General features: G+C 41.7%; 1 protein-coding gene across 1 annotated transcript; it reads right to left on the minus strand.

Moving 5' to 3' along the window:
• Positions 1-1,068: 1,068 nt before the first annotated feature.
• On the minus strand, positions 1,069-10,246 carry ANKRD1 (ankyrin repeat domain 1). The gene is made up of 9 exons (XM_082339608.1): positions 9,834-10,246; positions 8,995-9,174; positions 7,947-8,084; positions 7,712-7,819; positions 6,569-6,667; positions 4,940-5,038; positions 4,699-4,797; positions 4,463-4,561; positions 1,069-1,913 (listed from the first exon to the last, which is right to left on the minus strand). The coding sequence occupies exons 1-9, from the start codon at positions 9,858-9,860 to the stop codon at positions 1,803-1,805; spliced, it is 960 nt and encodes a 319-aa protein (XP_082195734.1). The 5' UTR covers positions 9,861-10,246; the 3' UTR covers positions 1,069-1,802.
• Between the last annotated feature and the right edge of the window lie 8,885 nt (positions 10,247-19,131).

A 19,131-nucleotide genomic window follows, 5' to 3' on the forward strand; every position in this document is an offset into this window, starting at 1 on the left:
GTGGACTCTACAGATTGTTCAGAGACTAGATAGAAAAGGTACAAAAATATTTCAAACCATCCTCACAACTCCATGATCAGCTAACTGGAGGATCTTCTGGTTATGGACTGTGCCTACATGCCCTCTCAAAGTGTTAGAGGCATAGCGAAGAGGTTATGAGTTTTATCCTATCTGGGGTGTTTTTTGGGAGGGGTACTAGTGCGGGTGTTTCATGTTGGCCTTCATACTTTTCCCATAACCTTGCCCTTTTCTGTGTTCTCTCTGCTGCCTGGAACACTGTGCTTGAATAACTCCAGTTTATCCTTCAGACTCCCCTGAAAGGTTTCCACCTCAAAGAAGTCTTTGTAGAAACCCCCTCCGCTGCCTCCCCATCGAATGATGGGCCCCCACAGCTTAGACTCTCAGCACTCTGTACTTTTTACTTCTTTATATACTTACTTCAGATTGTTACTGTATATTGATTTCTGTGATTATTTCTTTAATATTCATCTATTCCAGGAAGGCAGGGTGGGGACAATTTGGTTTTCTCATCACAGGTCATAGCACCTGGCCCAGCACATGGCAGCAAAGTAGCTCCCCTTGGAGGTCAACAATCATTGGCCAGGTGTGTTTTCTCGTGGGCAGTCTTTGACATTACCGCCCGGTGTGCACAATAATTGTTAAACCTCAGATTAGTTAAGCCCCAGGGGAACATCTTAAGGGAACACCTTAACTTGCAGTAATCATTTTGCCCACCAGGGGTCTCTTTCTCCCCATCACTGGGGCCAAAAAAGCTTGAACTCCTGGGTATCTTTATGGTTTTCACAGCCATGCTGCTCAATGTGGCTGTGCCATACCACCACCTCTGCATCGCCTGGGGGCTTGTCGTTAATGCAGAATCTCAGGCCCCACCCACACTGGAGGAATCGGAATCTGCATTTTAACAAGATCCTCAGGTGATCTGTGTACACGTTAAATACTGAGAGGTGTGGTTCTACAGGACATTCCTAATATGAAAAGCTTGGAAGACAAAGAAAACCTCATCTAAATGGCCTTTTTGCATGATTCTTTCCCACTAAAAGGAGGAAAGAGGGTTAGGATTTGCTTTTATTATGAACATAAAATATACATACAGCATAATATACATTTACACATTTACAATTCGCAGTTACTTTCATCTTTTTTGAACTCATTCAGTTCTGCACGGCCCAGTGGCCCGTTCCTTCCACTTACACTCAAGACATTCTCTTTACCTTGGTACGTACAGCGTGTGACCTAGTAAGAATTACCAGGCCCAGGCGTCGAATGGCCGGCTTTACTGTCCTCACAGAATCACTTTCATTCTGTTTCCTTTCCTGTCGCTACAGGCTTTCCACGGCCTCACACTTCAGCATGAAAAATTCAGGAGAAAAGAGGGCTGCAATAATCCCCTTTGTCTTTCAAAAACACCTTGAAACATCTTCCATGAGCGAGGTGACACGTAAGTTGGCACTGACAGCACTTCTGGTTAACACGGTTTAAGAACTACCTATGGGAAGGCTCTGACGCATCACATACAAACTAAGCTTGTTCACCAAATGGGTGATCACGAAGGATCTGAATATCGGTGGTATCGCAGTAAATAAATAAATAAACAGTAATAAATACAAATAAATACAGTGGGTTTCACTAAGGGAAATGTCAATACCTACGTCCCTGTGCTTTCTCAAAACATAATTAGGTGCCGCTTTACAACAGGTTGATAAAGAGAAGCTAGTTTTCATGATGAGTCGCTCTTTGGGGCAGTGAAGAGAAGCCAATGGAAGCTTCTGTCGTCGTTTTTCTCAGAATGTCTCTATGCGAGAGGATTTGTAGGAGTTCTCTTTGAGGTTGTCAAATATTGCTTTGGTTCCATTCTGCCACTGTAGCACCAGATCTGTCGGAGTCTTCCCAGCCTAATCAAAATAGAGGAGGGAATTTGACTTCCAGGTGGGAGGCATCTATAAATTCATCTCGTGTGTGTGTGTGTGTGTGTGTGTGTGTGTGTGTGTGTGTGTGTGTGTGTGTGTATTTAATGAGGTAATGGATAGGTGTATGTTATTGAAGTGTTCTATGTTTTCCACTATGAGTGATTTGCAGTTTATATTCAAACCAGCCCTTCACTGTTTCTCACGGGAATGCTTTTGGCATTTCAGATTAGCAATGGTTTTCTTTCCTGTGGGATATCCCAGGTGGTGGTAAAAATCCCTGTCCCTAGACACTAAACAGCAAGAGTAAGCCAAGTCATTTTCAAACTCAAAAAATGCCTCCATACTTACCCAGTATCCTACAAAATGGGTGTGGGGAGGTAGTAGTATCCCTCTTGGTCAAGAACCAGTTCCTATCAATTTGGAAAAGGATTCCTGATTGATAAAAACTGGTGGGGAATGAGCTGCTTCAACACCTTGGCTTAAGTACACAAGTACCACTCCAAGCGGTAGATTTTTCACAGCTGCTCAGAACTTACATTGGTCTCTCCCAGGAAATTTATTTTTCTTGGAGATGATATCAATGATGTACGAATAAATAACTTTCGAGACCAAAGTTTTTTTACCTTAAGCATACATCTCAAGATATTTACAACAATTAAAACTGTGTCACCTCTCAATTCTTGTCTTTAAATTTGAGAAGTCCTAAAATTTTCCATCTCTATTCATTCAGAAGTCTCTCTTTATCCCAGAGACTGGCAGACTGGCAGCTTTGAGATGCAAATAAAGCTAGAGACCTGTTTTGGCCCAAATAGAGCTTAGATTTTTTTTAAAAGTTGGAATTAATTAGCAACAGTTGGAAATTAAGAGATTTCCCAACTGAATGTGTGATCTCTGCGAAAAAACTGGGAGACCTGGCCGCACAGTTCCCGTGGTTTCACGGAGCAGCAATGGACGGAGTTGGGGAAGGGCTGCTACCTTGAAGTAAGTTGTGTGCATGGCACCAGCAGCCACCATGTAAGTCATCTATCCCGTCTGCCTGGGCCCTGTGAGGATTTGAGTTAGTGGCCCTGCAACCTTCATTCTGGACCTTCTCACCTTGTAGCATCCTACCTTGAGGGACACTCATCAGCAAACATGAAGACAGAGTTTTGGACAACAATACAGTAATGTATTGTTTCCAGTTCCCTTCAAGATGGTGTCCAATAGCTTAGTGGTCTTTTTTGGGAACATCCATCCATTGGGTCAGTGACATTAACAGTTCCAGAACCTTTATGCTGGGGTCTTACTGATAATTCAGAGCCCTGATCCCTATTTGTATATTTGGGGCTATTCTTTCATGAATTCCTCGAACTCCTCTGTATTGAAATTTATCTCATGATTCCCTGGCTACTTACACAGTCTCCCCAAATCTGTACGCTATTTATCTCTGCAGGTAGTGTCTCTCACTGCCTGAAAAAAAATCATATTTTCTGCAGCCTTGGGGATTTCATTGAATCTACTCTTTCTGATAGTTTGTTTAAATTATTTGATAAGATCAATCCCAATATCAAGAATGAGGGGACCCGACTGTTAACGCAGTCTCTATTGCATTTATTTTTTGTTCCTGTCACCAAGACTTCTTTTTTTTTTTGAATGATGAAGTATTCCTCTCAGTCTTATAGTAACACAGTAAGAGGAAGAAATTATTCACAGTATAAGATGACTGGGGTTTTCTTTCCTTCTTTGTAAAGTGATTCTCCAAAAGCTTCTTTCAAATTACTTCTTCAGTACTTTACACTCATTCCTCCCAGTGATATTTTTAAAGCTTAGATGATGCTTGACTGGGAATTGGGACCATGAGGAAAATTTGGTTACATTCCCTGGCTTACAGATGAAGCTTAATTAATACGTACTCATAAAGGGGACTTATACAAGCATTTTCAGGGCCTAAATATAGGAAAGTATTTTGAGGGATGTGCAGATAAACCAAAGAGGAGAATGAACAGAAATTATCTCAAAAATATAGGCAAAAGCATGGCTACCCCTGGAAAAAGTGGTAGCCTGTCATGCTGTTGTAAGGAGGGGAGGACTATTCAGAATTCCTTGGATTAGATGTTGATTAATTTGAGTTCCTTGGCCCTTGGTTGCATTGACCACTGTGGAATTTTTGACAACTTCAGCAATGGTGGGTGTCTTTATTCCTGACTACCCAGACCTTGCTCAGCCAGGGATGGCCAAGGCAGACAGTGCTTATGTCTGTAAGTGTGGGCGGTTTGGCCATCTTTTATCTTCAAGGCCAAATTTTTAAAGAATTACTACAGGCTATATTAGGCACCGAGGTCGTAGCAGTCACTATGGCTTCCCCATCTCTGACCAGGTGATCTGAGTCCTTGCCAAACTCAGCAATGTCCTTATGGGAATGACCAGGGGCATTTAAACCGTCAAGAGACCCCTGAAATATCAACACTACCGTTGTAAGAATATTTCCAAGTATGTGAGCCATATTTTTGTTCATTAGAAAGCTGGCAAGCAGGGCCCCTTGCTTGAGCACTTACACAGTTCTTGATGTTGAGGTCGGCGCCATACATGATCAGGAGTCTGATCATCTTGTACCGGTTCAGCCTCACGGCATCATGCAGGGGGGTATCTCCTTCCTAGAGAAGCAGAGTGAACAGACAAGGTGAGCCTGAGGCCAGGAAGTGGGTCCCGCAAGGGTGCCCGGCTGGGGCAGTTATTCCAAATATGTAAATGAGTGAAGCTTTAGGAGGCCAAACTCTGCCGGGCTACTCACTCGGTCTTTGGCGTTGCGTTCCGCCTCGCAGGCAATGAGATGCTCTGCGCACTCGTAGTGGCCGGTCCTCACCGCCACGTGCAGGGCCGTGCTGAGCAACTGCAAAATGCAAGAGCCTGCTGTGTCCCTGGGCGTGAGGACAGAGGCTGCCCAGACCCCAAGGCGTGTGTGAAGGGGAGAAGTGGAGGAGGGACAGGGAGGCGGAGGGGAAGAAGGAGGGGGACAGGAGGAGGCGAAGTACCTTATCCCGCGCGCTGATTTTTGCTCCTTTGTTCAGCAACAGTTTTAAGACATCCAGGTTTCCTCCGCGGCTTGCCCAGTGGATAGCTGTGGATTCAAGCTGTACCGGGAAGGTAAAAGGACAGGAGTTAGTGAAAGAAGAACCTAGACAGAGGAATTAGTACTTCGTTTCTAAAGCCCAGGAACGCCAGGTTTGCTAGGACATCCGTGGGTGACACTGGGCTGTCCTCGTCTAGGTTGCCAATTGTAACTATTGTAGTCGAAGGCTCTTGCCAAATGTTTTGGCTAAACTCTTAAGTGTGTGAATGTGAGTGTATGCGCTCCTGTGTATGTATCTATGTGTGTGTTTGCATCATTAGGAGGTTCTTAATAAACCTAATAAATCTTTTTAAAAGAGGATAAGAACTACAATTTATTGGGAATTTCCTCGTGCCGACATAGTGCCTCATACTTCAGACGCAATGATGCTCCCAGCAACATTATGAAGTGGGTATTCTGTGCTCGTTTTGCAGATGAGAAAAACAAGGCTCCAAAATATTCAAGTTTCTTGCCCAAGGAAGCACAGCTAGTAAGTGGCAGAAGAGATATTCCAACCCACAGTCTGCCTGGAACTTTTAACCACTTTTGCCATATGCACTCAAGAGTTCTAGACAAATGTATTTTAAAATTCTGGCAGAATAAAAGTAGTCCCTTCTAAAAGATATTCATCTGGATCTGACACCTATCTTTGTCCCTGTTGTTTTTTCCTCATCCCTTGCTGGGTCTCTCCTGCCATTTGTGCCAGCACACCCTCTGTACCTTGACCATCATCACTCGTGGTCACTGCACTTACTCATAGGAGTAAGTTTGGTATATCCCTGGCCCTCCAAATCCCATGCTCATGAATTTTTGTGTCTTTCTATACAAACTTTATATTTTGTTTCTTTTCTTGTTTTTCTGTGTGTACGTCTTTTGGGTTCAATTTTGGCCAGTTCCTTTGGACTTTTTCAGTCCCTTTTCCACTTTGCTGAAAAGTCAAATTGAGCTGTATTTAAATAAAGCATTTTCTCAGCTCAATCTTCAGGTCATAAAATATGCTGTGTACCGGTCTGTGTAGAAATCACAGTGGTTGAATTACTGAGGTCTGAATAGCAACTACTTTCCGTAGATGCAATTCATTTTGTATGCAGTCTAGCCCCAAATCTCACTGATGACAATCAGCATCTATCATATAAGGTGTGCAGCTAGAGAATTCTGAGATGTTGTTGGCAGCCAAGGGGCCAGGAGCAGGCGGCCACAAATGGTAGAAGGACATGGAGGCTGAAAGGCAAGTGTTGACTGCATTACTTCTCAGTAAGGCTACTGACTTGATAATGACCCAAGTCTTCGATGAGGATATTGAATTCTGTCCAGCAGCTCTCACTTCCTTCTTTTCCCTGGAACACTCCTCTCCTTTCAGTATGTGTGAAAAATACTTCCCACATGACCTAGTCCCATCTCCCAACTTCCCTTTGTATGGAGAAACGAGCTTCTGCCTAGTTCTCGCAGATCAATTTTCAATACAGTCAGCCCCCTTTTCCATTGTAGGTTTTCTCAAGTTTCACATAGTCTACTTACTTTGGCTCACTTCCAGACAAAGAAATATATTTACCATATCACGGAATTCAGTCTGGGCTCCAGCTTCTATTAACTTCTCCACAATTGCCAAATGTCCTTCTAAGCATGCTCTATGAAGAGCTGTCCGTTTATACTGTCAAAACAGAGATTTAAGAAAGAGAGAGGGAGCAATGCATATAAAAATGAGCATAAATCCTTTCTAAGAAGTATGAAGCTGGGGACTCTGATGACCTAGTTGATAGAAACTTGAGTGCTTCTTTATGAATTAGAAATGTCAAATTTACTAAAATTGTTGTCTAGAACAATTATTCTGCAACTGAGATTTACGTCTCCTGCAACATACGTTTCTAAGTGCTTAGAGGTCTACATCGAGGCACATGGGCTTAAAGATTCAAAACTATCTAAATGCTGACATTTCCCTTTCTTATATTTTGTGCCTTCATGGTTTCTGTAGTATTTGCCATGCAGTTCAGGCTGTTTTCTTCCATCTGGGACGGTTGATAGGTTGAATATCAAAAAGCATTCAATTCATTTTTAAGAAAATGGGAGACATTTTTCATTCAACTTCAGAAATGATTCCCCATTTCAATTCATGGGGGAAAGGATACAAAAAGGATTAGTGATTTCTGGTAAATGGCTTCATATAAATGGATTAATAGACTGTGCTGGAACACCTTTTAGGCATTATTTCACTCCAATGCCCTCTATTTTCAGATAAGGAAACTGAGGTCCAGAAAATGCAGATTGGCTGCTAAAAATCAAATAGGCAAGTAGTGACAGAGCTAGCACTTGAACTCCAGTCTACAGATTCCCTGTGTAGAGCTGATGTATTTGAGTCCAATCAAAGATAATGCTAATAATATATTTCTCCATTGGTGACTCGTTGGTCCTGCCATATTAAGAGTCTATCTCAAAGATCTAAAAATTAAAGACAAGCTGAAAAAGCAGTCAGAAGTATATTAGAGTGCAAAAAATAATGCAATCCATAGCTCTAATCCAGCATTTTCTTTTTTTGGACCACTGCACTCCCCTGTTATGCTATTGGCATATGTGGCAACAGCTGGGGAGACTGTTTCAGGTGGATTGATTTTTGGCACCAGATTAGCAAGGCTGCAGCAAAGCATAAGAAACACAAAATTAATGAGCTGGATTTTGCAGTGCTTTGTATAAGCCTTACCTCATCACAGACATCTGGATTGTTCTTGTCTGACAAGAATTTTTCTACTACTGGCAGTTTATTCTCCAGGGCAGCCTTCAGAAAACTAGGCACATCCACAGGTTCTGTCTAAAGCCAAAAAAACAGTGTGAGAGTTACCATGGGTTTTCCAACATTCAATCAAACCCTCCACAGATATTTACTCCCCTGTAGCCTAATGCCGAGGTGTAATACTGCAAAACCAAGCAGCCCTTACGATGATTTCGGGTTCAGGTTCCTTCACAACTGGAACTTTAGTTTTCCTGTATTTTTTTCTTTTCTTCAGTTGAATGATTATTTCAAGGTCTTCTAAATTTTCAAGCTTTGATCTTTGTTCTAGTTTTTTCTTCTTGAGCTAAAAAAGAAATCCATGTTTCAAAATACAGTGAGTTCTACTGACAAGCATTCTGGTTGTGTCAAAACAGAATCTACAAGGTCTGAGCTAAGTATGTGAGCAGTTTGCGCAAAAAGATAAAAAATTTATAATAAATCTTTGACTTGGATTTAGTGATTTCTTATTCAAGTACTTAGGGGTCAAATTTTTCAGCTAATTGCCTTCATCTTCACTTTCCTTGCTCATAGCATCAGCTTTTCACTGGAGATAGGATCTAGTCTCTAAGTGATGATTTTGTAATTATTTCCATAAACAAACCCCAGATTTCTGTAGAATTTTGTATCATGCTCATGAATTTTTTTTTTTACCCAAAAGATTCCACTAATAAGTTTTAAGCTCTAAAATTTCAGTGCCAGTGTCTTTCAGGTGGCCCACTAAGCAGGGCTCATGAAATAGACTATCCTGGACTACAGCTAACAAATGCATGTTTTATCTGTGGTTAGTAAGTAATGAAAATTCACCCAGCAACACATTTTGTCAACACAGAAAGCGGCCACAGTCAAACAATGATCCGTGGACCACAAACCACATTACTAAGAAAAAGAAGGCTCCCTTGTTTGGGATTAACTAGACAGTGTAAGACATCAGAAATTCACTGGACACATTTCTCTTTCCAAATCTTTCAATCAAAACACAGTCACAGAACATACAGTGATTGATTCGGAATCCAGAGGTCATAGTCTTGCCAAAGAATTATTTTCTGCAACCTATCCCATAGAAGTTGCCTCTTTATAGGTTAGAATCTGGCAAAGAAACATCTTTGGAATGGTTGCATTTGTTTGGTTTCTCTCTCTTCTCCTTCCTGTCTGGCACCTCCATCCGCTGCCCCGTCCCCAACCTCCCACTCATGAATTTCATGGAAGGGTCTTACCTCTGCCTCTCGCTCTTTATCAGTTTTCCACTGTTGCTCCCGCAGGCTCACAAAATGTGCTGGAAGTGTTTTCAGGTCCTCTTGCTTCTCTAAAGTGACAGCAGCTTCATACTCTCCATCTCTGAAATCCTCAGGAAGGAAGTCCCCAGCGTCCCCACTGCCATTCTTCTTCCCTGTAACCTACAAGGGAAGATGGCAGGGTCAGAAGTAGCAGGCCTGTCCTGGGGTCGTTCTCCACAGAGGATGCTGCAGGCAGCCCCCGGCCCTCTCTCCCTGCTGACAGTGGCCTCCATGCAGCACATTCTCATATCTCAGGCAGCAACGAGTTGCTGCAGTGTTCCAGGATAACCTTCAGATGCTTGTCCCCCTCTCTTGGTTAAATCAAGGTTTAGGTTAGGTTGAAATGTTTAAATCTACTTTTAATCCATTTAATCACATTTCTCCTAGGAAAATCACAATCTGTCCTCCCCATCCCCACCGATTATTTAAAATTCTTTCGTTTTAGGTTGATGATCCCTTGCCTTGAGTTATAGTTTCCAGACATATATTCTTGCAATAGAACTTCTCCCCTAAGGCATTTTGATAACTATACATGATTACACACTTTAGTAATAAAAGCAAAGGAGAAGATAATAGATAGGAAATATGTAGAGAATTCATTACTGCCAGCTCCCTTTTTCCAGTTTCACTTATTTCATCACATAAACCAACCATTTTCCATATATGATATTTTCAGAGTACCAGCACATTATGCGAGAAAGAAAAGGGCATTTCAATTTTCAAATAAAAATCAAGGCTGCCCCATTTTTCACTGCGTAGAAATAATGTGCTTTACATACCAGCTCTTCTACTTTCAGAACCATCATGTTGACCTGAAGTTCGTCTGTCTGTTTTCCTCCTGGGGGATGAAACGTTGAGTCGGCCCTGGGGAGCCCCCCCTGCTCTGATCAGCTTATATAGCTAGGGCCGGGTGAGCTAATCTTCCAACCTGGGAACCCAAGTAACACCCCTCCCCCCCCACCCGGGGCCAACTCAGAGGCAGGTGAATTTTCATTCCAGACTCAGTGTCTGGGAAGCAGGAGAGGGAGGGGATGACAAGTAACCCCACTGAATATGTGAATCAGGAAGAAATGTGAGAGGGCCATTCCTTTGGCGGTGACCACACCGCTCAGCAATGCAAGTCATCCTATTTATCGGGAAGCCAGGGGACAGCTGTCTGTTGACATTGCACCACACCACTGCTCCTTTTCCTTCTTTGTCAGCTTTCATATGACTAACCCTATCAAGAAAATGTAAATGCCCTGTGTATCACACCACCAATAATATCTTTCTGATAACCAGACTTATCGACACGTCACTTGGGGGAAGTGTTGCTTCAGGACATCCTATTCCCATGGGTAAACAGCCTGAGAGGAAAGGATCCGGGTCCTAATTGCCCTTGTCTATATCTGTTTGGAATTCTCTGGGGTGATGTCTGGGGCTAAAAAGGCCCCATGACATGCCACCTTCCCATCATTATAAGAAATTGAAAGCATTCAGTAATGCACTTTTATTTTATGGTGTCACAGGCCATAATTAGCACATGACATGCTCACTGTCTTCTAAAACAGCATGCTTACTGGAGCAATTTTTATTCAAAAAGTTTCCAAAATGTCCCAAGATAGGTTATATGAGACCGGTTATTAGTAACAGTACAACCTTGATTAGGTCATAGAGCCAAAGTGCTCAGGTGCTGTAGATAAAAGACTAACCTGTGGGAGCTGGTCAATGGAAAACTGATGAATTCATAAAAGTGCTAACAAAAGATCAAGATGAAAAAAAAATTTAATTACATGGGACTGAGTGAACTGATGAGGATGATTATAATTTTTGTGACTTTCTGTTTGAATAAAAAAAAAAAATCCCACAAGGACTCAGAGGCAAAAAATATACAAATCAATTTTCACTGCAAAGTAAAGGAGCTGTTACAGTGGAGGATTACTGGACTGAATGTCAACATTATGACATAGTGTGAGTGTGTTTCGTGTTTGGTAATTGCAACCATTGTTGCTTTTGTTGTGGTCATCCATTTACAATGCTGGTTGTCAGTTTCTTTATCTCTTGTAAAAATAAAATACAGTGTGTGTGTGTGAGTTGTGGGAAAAAAAAAAAGAAATTTTAAATTCCTGAAAAAAAAAAAATAAAGTTAATTAGTAAGTAAAAAAAATAATAATAATAATTAAAAAATACATATCCCTGGGCCCCACCTCAGTCATTCTGAGTTGATTTATGGTGAGTCCTAGGAATCTGTATTTTTCAAAGCACTCAGGTAATTCCGATGCATGAAGGCTTGAGACAGGTTGCCAGAGGAGCAAAGAGCTTTGCTTTGGGGTGGGGTGAAAAGACCTCTGTTTCTGGTTTCTCATCTCTGAGGTGTTTAATTATGTGAAAATACTTAGGTCTCTTTATAGTTCAAGGAGAAACTGAGGTTACTATCTCCAAAGCCATTTAAAACCTAATTTTTCTCAGTAAAAGAAAGGAGGGGGGGAGTGAGAGTCTGAATGAAACAAGTGTGTTCATTAGGATGTTATGTTGACCTGTGTTTATCACTCCCTTAAACGTGCCCACACAACAAACATGGCTGCCAATCTCTTCTTCCCCCTTGAACTGATGGTTTTTCTGGAACTTTCAGAATGAGACATTGACACACACCCCCAAAACCAAAGTGCTGGCAAAGAGGGACCCTCCCAATAACTCCTGTTATCTATTCTGGTCTCCTAATGTTCTATCCTAAAAGGTTTTACTTAAAGGAAATTTCCTGGTGTTTTCTTTGAGGTGGAGACAGCTATAACCATTTTCATTGGTCTCTTTAAATAAGAAGTGGCCATTTAAGCTTTTCCTACCATTTGTGTTATGCCTCTTTGTTCCAGGCCTGACCCAAACTGAGGGGAGCCTTAGGAGATATCTTTGAGGGGAGGGTCGTGTGTCGTTTAAGCGTCTTGGATATAGAATCCCAGAGCTGTTAGTGCCCTCAAAGTTCAAACAAGACCAGTGCTTTCATTCTGCAGAGAGGGTGCTGAGGCACAGAAATGTGTTAAGTCACTGGCTGCAGACTCACAGCTAGTTGGTGGATGCTAGGTTGACGAGTTTGGATTCCATCCATCAGAAGCAGAGATTCACTGAGGCCAGAGCAGATTTCCCATGGTGGTTCATACCTAGACCCACTCAGGGCGCAACCAAAACTGATTAAAGGGCTCTTCTGTGTTCAGATCACCTCAAAAAATGCAAGTGAAAGTGGGTGGGACGGCTCCCCAAGCCCATTCCTTCCTCTGGTCAATCAATCATCCCCTCAAACCTGACTGGTTGTATGCAGGAGAGTCCAAGAAGTATTAAAACTTTGCAGAGGATGACGCTTGAGGAAGGGTTGATGGAATGGGCAGAACTTAGAGAAGGAGCCTGCCGGCCAGATCCTCAGGTATCTTCAGATGAGGAAAATCACTGCCAGCCTCTCCACTCCCCTTTCCCATGTTGATCCCATTTGTCATTATAAAACGTGAGAGGATTTTGCTCTTCAGAAAGAAATTCTAGATACATTTAGCTCCCTAACAACACATCAGACAAAATTGTATTTTCAAATCATTCTTATTCATCAAAACTGAGAACCAAACTTTGCAACTAGAGGAGAGTTCTCTGTCACTTGTTTTTCAGGAGCTTCCCTCCCATAAAAGTTCCCCTAGCGGGATAAGTTCTGAAATTTGTATATTTGGCTTGATCATAACCTCAAACTAGGCGTAACCTTTCCTTACCAAGATGAATTAAGACAACAGACCTGCAAGTTGGTTCTAGAATGATTTAGCAACCCAGTGTCAACTCTCTATGGCCGGAATGAGCAGGGGAATGGTCCTGAGCTTGGCCAGAGTTACCTGACGAGCCTTTCCCCTCCCCTCAGGATTTATGCATTTCAGTGAGACCAGAATTATAACCCTGTCTACAGGTGAGGAAAGTGAGAGGCAGAGAAGCAGGGCCTAAAGCACCTATTGCTGTCCCCCAGGGTTTGAGAGACATGCCCAGACACCACGAGGGTTCGTGGGCCACAGCTCAGCTCCAAGGACAATTTTGTCTTTCCAAATTTTAGGATATTATACTTCTACTCAGACTTTTTATTTTTACTATATTTTCTTGACTGTGTAAGTAATGTATAAATATGTTGTTGAAAATTAAAACAACACAGAGAGAAGGTTGCTTAGTTGCAATCTTGCTGAGTGTTGATTCGGTACTTGATTTGTTTCACTTGATCCTTGTCTTAGAGATCATCTTCTACCAGCACAGATAAGTCTGTCTCATTATCTTCAACAACTCTATGGATTTCTCTGTGTGGACATACCCTTGCTTATTTAACCATACTCCTATCTATGGACATTCAGGCTGTTTTTCAAAATGGTCCTTTTATTTGCTACAATCCAAGGTATTTTATAGCACATAAAATGTTATTGTTATTAATACTCCTTGCCCTTAGAGCACCCACCTTGATACTAAAAGGAAGGACTTGGAGGACTGTAGCCAGATTCTGACTTGGAAGCCACATTGTTCTGCTGCTGCACCTCTAATTACTCATTTTGCCATCCCTCCTAATTGCCTTCCCAGTCCCAGCTGCTACTCACCACTCTTGGCTCAGTGAAATAGCTGACTTTGCGCAACTAGGAACCCAAGTGTCCCTACAAGGAAGCCAAGGCTCAGTTACACACTCAGAAATACCAAAGGGAGGTCATAAAGCTGAAGCAAACAAGGTTCAAGGTTGTTTCCCCTCCCCTGCCAACCAGGGATGGAATCACGTGCATTTGAAAAGCCGCACATACTGGGGACATTTTGAGCAGGGTTGTGACATCTGCCTTCATCTCCTCTCAAAGGACAGAGTCAAGACCAAAGTCCTCCTGTATCCAGGGCTCTGTATAGAAAGTGCATGCACATTGCTGTAAGCAACCCAGTACAAGCTGCCTTTTGGCAGATATCGGCGGCCTCCTTTGGTAGATGTAGGTGAAGGCTGTAGGTCTCTCCTCCACACCTTACAGCAGCAGGTGCCTTGTTGTAAATTATGTAAATTATGTCTCCAGCCAAATTCTGCCGCACATATGGATTCATGTCAGCCAACAGGTACACACAGCCACATGACTGTTCTGTAAACTCAATGAAGCAGCCCCTGGCCATTTAGATCCTAAGAGTGCCCGGCATAAAAAGTTCACTTGAGGCAAATGAAACCATTCTAGCAGTAGATTTCAGCTAACTTTCTAGTCTAATCAGATGACAGAACCTTTCGTGTATGACCCAACACAAGATCTGACCAATTCCTATTACTGAATATAGGCCTAGGACTCTAAAGGGCATAGCAAAGTGCCTGACACATAGTGAGGCTAAATATTTAGTTGACACCTGGCAGGAGTCTTACATTCTTTTCTAGCCAAACCACATATCTTAAATCCTCCTTTCTTAAATAACAAATAAACTGCTAATACTAATTAGAGGTAAAGATAGTTAAGGTGGGTGACCTACTCTGGAGTGGAAGCAACTTATTAGCATCTTTCGAATGCTAACTAACCACAACAAGTGTAACCTCCCAGTTAGGGCACCTCAGAAGTGCCCTTTCCTAGGGTGTGATTCCAAGGCTGGGTGTATCTTAGAATCGCCTGTGAAGCTTTTAAAAGGTGCTGATGCCCTGACCTCAACCCAGGTGAATGAAATCTGAATTTTTGCTTTAATATCCAGGTATTGTCTTGGAAAAAAAAAAAGCAAAACTCTCCAGTTGATTCTAATTTCCACCCAGCATTGAGAACACCACTCCAGGGTATAGATTTAAATGAATATGTACATAAATATACATACGTATATCCTTGAAGATGTAGAAGGCAGTCAAGCCATCCTTATCCCAGTCTCAGAATTCTGATTGTGAAAGGCTTTGCCTTTACTACGACTATGGGAAACAAACACACACACACACACACATAAAATTTACTCATCAATATTTACTTGGCCCTACTATGTGTCAGGCATTTTTTAGAGCTGAGATATACCAGTGCACACAAGAGACAAACTCTCCTGCCCTTGTGGAGTTTTCAGTTTTACTGAGCTATTTAAGGAAAACTGCAGGCAATATAATATGCTTCTTCTGGCACAAAGCCAAGGAGGGTCAGGGAAGGCAGCAGTTGTATATATATGAAGTTGTAAAGGATGAAGGGTGTAGGATGAGGAATTAGGGAACCTGGCTTTTAATCCTGCCTCTGCCCTGGGACTAGTTGAGCAAGTCCCTTCAACTCCTCAAGTTACCAAAGGAGAGCTTTCAACAAAATGATTTCTGGGCCCCTAAAGTTTTATTGAGGTCTCAAAATCACTGAATCAAAAGATAGAAATAAACAACACTCACATGTGAAGCATCACATGCAGACCACAAAGTTGATTCTCCAAAACCTCTAAAACAGGAAATGGCCGGTAAAGCCTTCACTTGCCCAGTGTATTTCAACCATTTTTAAGACATGCCCCACTTGATAAACATAAAGATCTCACACCCTCTGTTAACATGAATAGAAATGCCAAGATCAGCCTGGGGCCCAAACCAATGAAAGAAATGGTAATATGCTTTTCCAAAGTTTCCCAGGCCTTAGAGATATTGATAAGGCTCCTTCCCTCCTCCTTCCCCTCTGAGAATCTCTGCCCAGGTTCTTGCTTTTGCCAGAGTCCGTGCAGGAAAGGTATCAATAAGCAGGAAGAGCTGTCAGTGACTTTGTTTCCTCAGTGTGTTCTCTTTCAGGCTTCTGTACTAATTCCCAGTCTTAGTAAGGCAGAGCCTTTAACAACCAGCATTCTGAGATGGTGATAAGGATGAGTGGACTGCCTTTTTTTTTTTTTTATTAATTTATTTTTTGGCTGCTTTGGGTCTTCATTGCTGTGCATGGGCTTTCTCTGGTTGCGGCGAGTGGGAGCTACTCTTCATTGTGGTTCACGGGCTTCTCATTGCGGTGGCTTCTCTTGTTGCAGAGCGCGGGCTCTAGAGTGTGCGGGCTTCAGTAGTTGCATCACGTGGGCTCAGTAGTTGTGGCTCGTGGGCTGTAGAGCACAGGTTCAGTAGTTGTGGCGCACGGGCTTAGTTACTCCGTGGCATGTGGGATCTTCCCGGACCAGGGTTTGAACCCGTGTCCCCTGCATTGGCAGGCGGATTCTTAAGAACTGTGCCACCAGGGAAGTCCCGAGTGGACTGCCTTTTACCACTCGGAGAAGAAGGGGTGTGTGGAAGAAGCAGCTAATGTGAGTGCATAATGATTCCCCCTGCTGCCCCTAAGCTTTCTGAAAAGCTAAACTTACTTCATGCGATGAAATTGTACTGAATGGACAGTGGGATGATGGAGAGTTTGCACTGAAGTGGTTTTTTAAAAAGAAGTCTGATTGTCATAGTAACACTCTGAAAAGATTTTGATGCAACTTTGGAATTACTTCACATTCAATTACGTAGGACATCCACTTGGGGTGAGAGATAAGTGCTTCTGTCACTGCAAACATAGAAAGAAAGTCCATTTAAGCTTTTTGGCCAATTTATTAAAGCAGAGGAGAATTATTTTTAAAATACAGTTTCTGACTTCAAGGAGTGTTGGAAAAAAATTTTTCTTAGTGTAGTTTGGAGTTTCCTAATAAAAGAGAAAATGCTGCAAAACATCTTAAGTTTGGGTTCTTTGGGAAGAAGAGAACTCGAGGGCCAGGAAAAGCACTGAGCAGTCATTGAGTCCATTTGCTGATCATCAGGAAGGGCCAGGTTAAGGCAAGTAGGACCCTCTTACTTTAAAGATTAAAACCTCCCTTTGTAAACATCCCAATGCTTGAACTTTAACATAGTTTTTTTTTTTTTTTTTTTTATGGTTTACCTAAATCTTGGCAGTTCAGTCTGTTTGTTTCATTCTAGCTTCAGGAAAGATCATCACCACCAAAAACGTTGATTGAGCACATTTACAATGAGTTTTGTTAGATCAAGAGGAGAAAAAGCTAAAAGGTGAAGTTTCTGCCCTTGAACTCTTACAGGAACAATCCCCTCTATGGGCTCAAAACCCTTCTTATAACTATGTATTGTTAAACTCTTCAGGACATCAAATTTTGGAGCATAGAAAGGGTTTCAGTACTGTCTAGCCCAGTCCCCAAATTAAACACAGTGGAGCAAGTGACACCAGAAGAGATTAAGTACTTCATCCCAAATCACACACAGAGTCGGGATCCAAATCAAGGTCTCCCTACTTCCAGGCCAGTACTCCATCCCCAGCTTAAAAGTATCTTGGTTATTTTTCTTCACGCTAGCTGATATTTAGTGGTCTATTCCCTTCAAAGTACTTAAATGCCCACACTGTATCATTTCATGTTTTGTCTCCTCCTATACAGAGGTTTATACCTTGGTCACTTTAATATATATAGGCTCCCATTCCTTGGAGAAATAGCTGATTCCAGGTCTGGAATGGGGAAGGTACAAGATGAGCTTAGACTACACTGTGCTGGAAAGCAAGGAGGTACTCATGGACTATGGGGAACTTGCCCAAAGATGCGGCTGTAACGGCTGTAAGGGCTCCTGCTCTCCAAATTTGGGATATATCATGTCAAAAAGTATGATGATGGTAACTTCTGAATAAAACAAATAATCTATTGAGTCCATAGTGATAATAAATTAATAATATAAATATATAAACAAGTAAATAAATAGAGAAAGGAAAGGAAAGGAAAGGGGAAAGCTCTTCTTTAAGGAGGAATGCCAGCTAATTGTTATGGAGAGAAGGATACAATTAGAAAGTTCACAATTTTACAACCCCCAGTGAAATAACTGATTCAAGCAAAGATCATCAATGAATGCTAAGACCATTTTATAAAAGGTCGTTGGGCATCAGGATATTCTCATAGTACTAAAAGATCACACAGAGATTACATATTAAATACGAAGGATCAAAAAGCACCTTTACAATGGAGAAATCTGGCAGGCACCACCTTCACAAGTGACCAGATTTATCAAGAGAAGTGCTAGGGACCAGATATCGGCATTTTTTTAAAATTTTCAAGCTGATTCTAATTTCCATCCAGAATTGGGAATACCATCCCAGGGTTTAGATTTACACAAATATGTATGTATGTGTACATATATATTCCTGAACTTGTAGTAAACAAATAAGCCATCCCTATCATGGTCTCAGAATTTTGATTGTTAAACACTCCACCTTTACTAAGACTGTGGGGAAAAATACATACATCATATATATAATTCCTTCATTCAACAAATGTTTATCTAAGTCCTGTCAGGGACAACCTGATATTATGCATTTCCTGAAGTGTTGCAATAAGAAGTAGCATCACTTATGTAATATTCTTACCAAAAATGTTTAACCTGAATCCAATCATGAGGCAACATTCTGACAAATCTAGAATGTTGGACAGTCAACAAGACAACTAGCTTAAGCTCCTCAAAAGGTCAGTGACTTGAAAAACCAAACAAAAAAGAAGTGGGGAGTTGTTCTAGAGTAAAAGAAACAAAAGGGACAGAACAATCAGACAAGATGCGTGAACTTTGGTTGGATCCTGTAATTTAAGGAACAAAAGCCATAAAATACATTTTGGGGCCAATTAAAGAAATCTGAATTTGGGCTGTATTTTAGACACTGTATTTGACTTAATGATAGTTTTCTTGTGTGTAATAATGATTTCGAGGTAGTATAGGAGAATGTCCTTATTCTTAGGAAATACGTTCTGAATTATTTAGGGGTGAGGTGTCATGATACCTGCTTTCAAATGGTTCAGCAAAAAAAGTGTGTGTGTGTGTGTGTGTGTGTGTTGAGAGAGAGAGAGGTGAAAAGAAAAAGAGCACAGCTTGAAAATATTAACAGTTGAATCTAGGTGAAGAGTATACAGGTGCTCACTGTACTATTTCCATGTTTCTGTGCCTTTCAAAATTTTAAAATAAATAAATAAAACCTCTTAGTAAAATAGGAACCTTAGGACATAAGCTCCATGAAGCAAGAAATGTACGTTTGTCTGTTTCTCTCACTGGCGTTCCGCAAGTCCTTAGAGCAGCCCCTGGCACATAGTAGGCACTCAATAAACATTGTTTAATGAAAAACAAACAAAAAAGGTGGCCCCAGCCTGGACTCA

The sequence above is a fragment of the Balaenoptera borealis genome (assembly GCF_965194805.1).
Source record: "Balaenoptera borealis genome assembly, chromosome: 10".
NCBI classification, from domain to species: domain Eukaryota; kingdom Metazoa; phylum Chordata; class Mammalia; order Artiodactyla; family Balaenopteridae; genus Balaenoptera; species Balaenoptera borealis.